General features: G+C 44.4%; 2 protein-coding genes across 3 annotated transcripts in view; both read left to right on the forward strand.

Moving 5' to 3' along the window:
- LOC135096078 (peritrophin-44-like) overlaps nucleotides 1-265 on the forward strand; it is a 2,081-nt gene extending 1,816 nt beyond the window's left edge. Inside the window, exon 2 of the mRNA XM_063997311.1 lies at nucleotides 1-265. This exon is cut by the window's left edge and continues 1,173 nt beyond it. The gene's annotated coding sequence lies outside the window, so the exon portion shown is untranslated.
- A 5,693-nt stretch (nucleotides 266-5,958) lies between these two features.
- The window catches only part of LOC135096080 (peritrophin-44-like), an 8,322-nt gene continuing 6,780 nt past the window's right edge, over nucleotides 5,959-7,500 (forward strand). The window contains exons 1-2 of one of the 2 annotated variants that reach the window (XM_063997317.1): nucleotides 5,959-6,107; nucleotides 6,511-7,500. The exon at nucleotides 6,511-7,500 is cut by the window's right edge and continues 119 nt beyond it. In XM_063997317.1, the coding sequence (XP_063853387.1) occupies nucleotides 6,066-6,107; nucleotides 6,511-7,377 (909 nt within the window). In that variant the 5' untranslated portion in view covers nucleotides 5,959-6,065 and the 3' untranslated portion in view covers nucleotides 7,378-7,500. The remainder of the gene's footprint in view (nucleotides 6,108-6,510) is intronic. The other variant, XM_063997318.1, reaches the window with a different exon arrangement.

A 7,500-nucleotide genomic window follows, 5' to 3' on the forward strand; every position in this document is an offset into this window, starting at 1 on the left:
CTGGTATTTTCCCCCTCTCCCTCTCTCCCCTCCTACCCCCCAATCCTCCTCCTCCTCCTCCTCCTCCTCCTCCTCCTCCTCCTCCTCCTCCTCCAGGCTATTTGGTAGCTAGTTAGAAGCTGGTGTTTGACTTTCCTTTCGTTTCCTTTCTATTCCTTCATCGCCTCCTGCAGATTGATAAAATATTTCTCAACGAATGATGGTCAAAAGAACGAAGATGAGGAGGAGGAAGAGGAATGGAAGAAATAAAGAAAGATGAAAATAAGTGAATTTTTTAATCATTCATTTACTTTTTTGTTTATTTGTCTGTGTGTGTGTGTGTGTGTGTGTGTGTGTGTGTCCATCCGTCTGTCTGCCCAGCTGTGTGTATATGCACGCTGTTGATAACTGTTCCAGTGTAGTTTGAATTATCAATTACCGCTGGTCTTCCCCCGACTGCTTTGTACTATTCAGGTTAGCGCTGGCCTGTTTTTCAATTCTCATATTGATTATATCTTTATATTGGTCTGACGAGTGTTTACACCGGCCATGTATGAGGCAGTACTGGGTAGTGACGCCCCTGTAGGATGTTGTCCTGCCTGTGTTCACGTGAGGCGCTGCACCTGTTCTTGGTCCTTTTTTTTTTGTTCTCCGAGTCGGATTTATTTGCTGCCAGTTTCGGGTCATTTTTGTTTCTTAAAACTTTTTTTTCAGCATGACTTATCTTATGGCAGCACGAACAGACATTTCCAGGCTTTGCCATGGCTGCAGCGCAAGGTTGGGATTGGTCGTCACCTATGAGTGGAGCAACCAGTGAGGTTTGAGTTTCCGGAGAGGTACCAGGTAGCCCTTTTTTCTCTAATCAGCACTGCAATGTCAGCTACTGTGTCTTCCGGCTTAAAACTGAAATAACTTGCGTTTTTCGTGACTTCCCCATTCACCAGTGTCATGTAAAAGATGAATTGCAGAAGTCTTCTCAAGTTTGTTTCTGTCATGTTGTTTCCTTGGAAGCAGTTGTTGAGCTGAAAGACGTCCATGTGGTCCGTCATGAACTGGTGTGTGGGGATTAATGCCTTCATTGCGTGCGTCAAGAGAGTTAGCTTCAGCAGCTAACCTAACACCCACCTTGGATGCTGCTACCATGAGGTCAGTTTGTCTCACCCACAAAAATGTTCAAGAAATTTTTCTTGAAATTTGCATAGCTAGTCCCTATTTCAAGCGGACTAAAAGGGCTGGTAATCGTCATGCTTGCTGCTTCTCCAGCCAATTTAGACGTGACGAAAGAGATTTTGTCTTCATCTGTGAGAGTATTTGATCTCGTCATAACATCCTCACACGAACGGGTGAAATGATGAGCCCGTTCTTGCGGGTGTTCTCCGCGAAATGGTGATATTGTTTCAGGAACAGGAAGTACCTTAAGTGTAGTAGATGCATGCAAGCCATGAGGAGAGCCAGTACAGGCTGAAGCAGAAGCATTAGCGTTAGACATGGCTGCTGCTGCTGCTGCTGCTGCTAATGATGGGCATTTATTCCCTGATCTTGTAATCAACAGGTTGTGGTCTCGTGAGTCACGGTGTTTACCAATGTACTGAGTTTTTGTTCCGTTGATAATGCTTCTGATGATCTACCATCACTATTTTCTGCTTGGGAATGACACTCCAGTTCATAAATTTCCTTAACCTCTCAGCTTTAGCCATAAATGTGGTATTATTAACCTTCCTTCATTAGTTGTTAATTACACACTTACATTACCTTTCCATCGTGCAAAGGCGCCTCCACCCTTAAAGGAAGAATGCTTACTATTGCTACAAGTGTGAACATTTTAACAGATGGAGGTTGAGGCACAGAAATGGAATCATTCTAATTATCCCTGAACACTTAAGAGAAAACGGGAGCGAGCTCTCCGTCCAGCTGAATAAGAAAACGGTATTTAAGAGGCAAACTAAATTATTTTAACTTGTACATATGTAACGTCGTATCATTGAATATATTCATAATTATAACCCTAATTACATAAATAAGGCAAGGGAAAAGATACTTATAGCTAAGAGTAATACATGACAAAATACATTAGGGAGAGATTAACCTTGGGGAATACTTAGATACTATGATGCAGGTGCTTACTTATCAATGTACGTCATTACTTATCCATGACAATAAAAGGAGTATGGAAAGTTCCATGATGTGTGTGTGTGTGTGTGTGTGTGTGTGTGTGTGTGTGTGTGTGTGTGTGTGTGTGACGTAGGGTGGCGTGATCATGTCCGCCCCTCCCTTATCCGCCAACAGCCACTAGCTACACTTGTGAATAAATGTATACATGCACTTATATTGCTAATTAGCCAAGGCATTATAAATACAATACATATCATTATTAATTATGTGACATCGTAATATAACGCAATATTAAACACACAAACACACACACACACACACACATGCACATAGACACACATTCACACACACACACACACATGCACACACACACACACACACACACACACACACACACACACACACACACACACACACACACACACACACACACACACACACACACACACATGCACACACACACACACACACACATACGCACAGGCTGAGAATTCCACAAGTGTTTTCATGGCTCCGCCCTGACTGTGGCTTTATAAAGGTGAGATAAGGACACGGTCAAGGCAGCAGCCATTGCATCCCGCCACGTACAAGACACCTTCACGCAAGCAAGCACGCACGCACGCACGCACACAATGTTGTGGATAACTTCTTTGTTTCTATTACTTTCTCTCCAGGTGAGTTATTGTCGTTGTTGTTGTTGTTGTTGTTGTTGTTGTTGTTATTCATTATCATCATTCTCTCTCTCTCTCTCTCTCTCTCTCTCTCTCTCTCTCTCTCTCTCTCTCTCTCTCTCTGTCGGAAATAAAATAGAGAAAATAAAAAGAAATTAACAGACAATTGCAGTAAGTTTTTCCCTTTGTCTCTCAACAAACAGGCAACCTCTGGAACAAAGCTGGAGGACGTGACAGTGGAGCCAGGCACTTGTCTCCCTGACTGCTCTGCTGCTACTGACAGTCCTCGAGTACCAGACCCCGAGAATTGCCACCGGTATTACGTATGCATTGGTGGCGGAGCTTTCGGGCCTTACTACTGTCCTGATGGTACTTATTTTGACGTCAACAAGGCTGACTGCATGCCAAATGGTCCTGAGGAATGCAGGCCGTCATGTGGAGGAGGGGGGTGGCGTGTGCACGTATGAATGTGGTGCTGGCATTACTTACACGGCAGACAGATATGATTGTTCCAGTTACTACGTGTGTGCTGATAACAGCTGGATGCACTGTAGCCAGGAGACGCCTTACTTTGACGGGGAGAAGTGTCAGACTGAGGAGAAGCACTGCTGCCACTGCAAACCTTTCTGCTACACGGGCGACAAGGGCAAACTCGTCGCGGACCCCACGGACTGCACTAAATTTTACATTTGTACAGAGGAGAATGCGATACCCGACGTCTCCAAGCAGTGTCCCTCTGGAGAAAACTTCGACCCTCTGTCAAATGATTGTTCCCCCAGTGCCCCCTGCCTTACCTTCTGCCCCAGTGTGGAGAGGCCCTAAGGCTGCATCCACGCTGCTCAGGACCTGTGTTCACAAGCAAACGGCAACACAAGGAGGGATCAAGTTTCTCCAATATGTTTTACTGTTTACCTGATGCTTTCATGTGAAGCTGATGGACACTCAATAAACTCTGCATAAACTTGTTGTTGTTATTGTTGTTGCAGTGTACATCTTACAGAAAGGTTCTGTTCTCTGTCTTGAGTTTTTTTTTTTTTACATAATAACAAAACTGGATTGAAAATTGTATTGAAAACTACATTGAAAGCAAATTAAGTCTATCTATGCATGTACCAGCTGGCAGGCCGGCAATCCCACACGGGGCGGCCCAGGTAACGCACCAGATATTCACACACGCACGCAAACACACACTCTCACACACACACACACACACACACACACACACACACACACACACACACACACACACACACACACACACACACACACATGAAATGAAGCAATTAAACAATATAATGAAATGTAGAGAGAGAGAGAAAGAGATGTTCGCAGTTAAATTTCCCTTTTCCCCCCGCTCCCCGACCTCCTCCTCCTCCTCCTCCTCCTCCTCCTCCTCCTTCTGCAGATTAACAAAATATTTCCCATCGAATAGTGAACAATAAATAAAGAGGAGGAAGAGGAGGAGGAGGAGGAGGAGGAAAGGAAGCAATAAAATAAGCAAAACAATAAGTAAAGTTTTTAATTATTTATTCATTCTTGTGTGTGTGTGTGTGTGTGTGTGTGTGTGTGTGTGTGTGTGTGTGTGTGTGTGTGTGTGTGTGTGTGTGTGTGTCGTTCTGTCAGCGTGTATTTGGTTGGGGAGGGGGGGGGATGGCGTTCTGTCTATCTGTCTGTCTGTCTGTCTGTCTGTCTGCTTATGTAGGCTGTTGCTAACGCAATATTGATCACACACACACACACACACACACACACACACACAATCACACACGGGCTGAGAATTGTACAGGTGTTTTGGGACCCGCCCTACCTGTGTCTTTGCAAACGTGAGACAAGGACACGGTCAAGCCAGCAGCCACACCGGCCCGCCACGTACAGGACACCCTCAGGCACGCACGCACACACAAACACAATGTTGTGGATAACTTGTTTGCTTCTGTTACTTTCTGTCCAGTTGAGTTGTTGTTGTTGTTGTTGTTGTTGTTGTTGTTGGAAACTTGGACCCCTTTCTCTACGATTGTTCCCCCAGTGCCCCCTGCCTCACCGTGTGCCCGGTGTGGCGAGGCCGCAAGGCTGCACCCACGCTGTCCAGGACCTGTGTTGACAAGCAGACGGCAGCACAGCAGTGGATCAGGCTTCTCTAACGTGTTTGTACTGTTTTCTGGATTCTTTCAACGTGAAGGTGATGGACACTAAATAAACTCTGCAGAAACTTGTTGTTGTTGTTGTTGTTGTTGTTGTTGCAGTGTACATCTTAGAGAAAGGTTCCGCTCTCTGCTTTGGGTGTACTTTTCATAAGTGTACAACTACGAGTATATGCACCAACATCCACTCAAGTCTGTCCGTCTGTGCATACACCAGCTGGCAGGCCGGCAACCCTATGCGGGGCAGCCCAGGCAAGGCACCACACGCTCACACATACAGTAATAATGATAATAATAGTAATAATAATAATAATAATAATAATAATAATAATAATAATAATAATGTCTATTTATTTCTATACAAGGCCCCAATCCCACACGAGACGGCCCAGAAAAGGCGCCAGACATTCATGCAAACACACACACACACACACACACACACACACACACATACACGCAAAAAAAAAAAAAATAAATAAATAGATAAATGAATAAAAATAAAATAAAATAAATAAATAAATAAATAAATAAAACAATTAAAAGAATAATGAAATGTAGAGAGAGAGAGAGAGAGAGAGAGAGAGAGAGAGAGAGAGAGAGAGAGAGAGAGAGAGAGAGAGGGAGAAGCGCAGTTATTAGATCTCCATTTTACCCCTACCCCCCTCTTTCCCTTCCCATCTCTCCTCCTCCTCCTCCTCCTCCTCCTCCTCCTCCTCCTCCTCCTTCTCGTCCTCCTCCTTCATTGCCTCCTGCAGATTAATAAAATATTCCCCAAGGAATGATGGACAGAAGAAGAAAGAAGGAGGAGGAGGAGGAGGAGGAGGAGGAGGAGGAGGAACAAAAAGAAGGAATAAAAAAAGGAAAGCAATAAGCGAAGTTTTATTTATTTATTTATTTATTCTTGTGTGTGTGTGTGTGTGTGTGTGTGTGTGTGTGTGTGTGTGTGTGTGTGTGTGTGTGTGTGTGTGTGTGTGTGGTGGGGGGGCGGGTTGTCTACACACTCACAAGCACACAAGCACACACAGACTGAGAATTGCACAGGTGTTTTCATGGTTTTTCCTTACCTGTGCATTTATAAAGGTGAGACACGGACACGGTCAAGGCAGCAGCCACAGCAGCCCGCCACGTACTGCACACCTTCACGCACGCACGCACGCACACAATGTTGTGGATAACTTCTTTGCTTCTCTTGCTTTCTCTCCAGGTGAGTTGTTGTTGTTGTTGTTGTTGTTATTGCTGCTGTTGTTGTTGTTGTTGTTATTATTATTATTATTATTATTATTATTATTATTATTATTATTATTATTATTATTATTATTACCATTTATTATCATTCAACATCATCATTCTGTCTCTCTCTCTCTCTCTCTCTCTCTCTCTCTCTCTCTCTCTCTCTCTCTCTCTCTCTCTCTCTCTCTCATGAATGAAGTTTCGTCCTTAAACGGCGAATCTGTGGAACATTCCTGGAAGACGAGCTGGAAAAAAAGTATAATATAGATTCACTGAACTGAAAAAATAATAAATGTACACATTAAAAAAAAAAAAAAAAACATTAAAAAACAGACATTCGCAATAATACTTTTTTCTCGTTCTTTGTCAACAAACAGACAATCTCTGCAACACTGCTGGAAGAACTGGAAGACGTGGAGTGGATTGAACTGGGACTGGATTCAAGAACAGGAACACCACCACCACCGGGCGAATGCGACCCTGATTGTTCTTCTCCTGGCAAGGATGGTAAAGTAGAAAACCCCAGGGATTGCCACCAGTTTTACATATGTGTTGGTGGCGAACCTAATGGGCCCTTGGACTGTCCTGATGGTACATATTTTGATACGAACTCGAGTGACTGCGTGCCAAATGGTTCCGAGGAATGCAAGCCCACATGTGGAGGAGGAGGAGGAGCGGGTGGTGACTGCACGTATAAATGTGATGATAGCACTGCTTACAGGGCAGATAGATATGATTGCTCCACATACTACACCTGTCCTAATGATGGCGTGATGCACTGTGGTCAGGAGACGCCGTTCTTTGACGGGGAGACGTGTCAGACTGAGGAGAAGAAATGCTGCCACTGCAACCCTTACTGCTACACGGGCGACGAAAACAAGAAAGTCCTGGATCCCACGGACTGTACTAAATATTACTTCTGCTTGGAAGCTAATAAGGTACCTGAGTACTCTGGCCGCTGCTCCAGTGGAAACTTCGATCCCTTTTCACAGGAGTGTTCCCTCACTGTCCCCTGTCTTACCCTCTGCACCAATGTTGTCAAACCAGACGGCTGCATCGACGTGTTTACATGCAGAGAGGTGGGCTACTTCCCAAGGTGCGTGGACAAGTGCACCCAAGAGTACTACCACTGCAGTGCTGGAGACATCGGCTCAGTCGTGGCAGCAGACACTTGCCCTGGAGAAAATGTGTTTGATCCCAACGAGAGTTCTTGTGTTAAGCCTTCACAGTGTTCCATTAAATAGTTCACTTGGTATTGAGACACACACACACACACACACACACACACACACACACACACACACACATGGTTTAAGAAGGCGTAAGTATAATGTGCAAACATGTATATAAAAAATAATAAAATGAAT

The sequence above is a fragment of the Scylla paramamosain genome, unplaced genomic scaffold (genome assembly GCF_035594125.1).
Source record: "Scylla paramamosain isolate STU-SP2022 unplaced genomic scaffold, ASM3559412v1 Contig2, whole genome shotgun sequence".
Classification (NCBI taxonomy): Eukaryota; Metazoa; Arthropoda; class Malacostraca; order Decapoda; family Portunidae; genus Scylla; species Scylla paramamosain.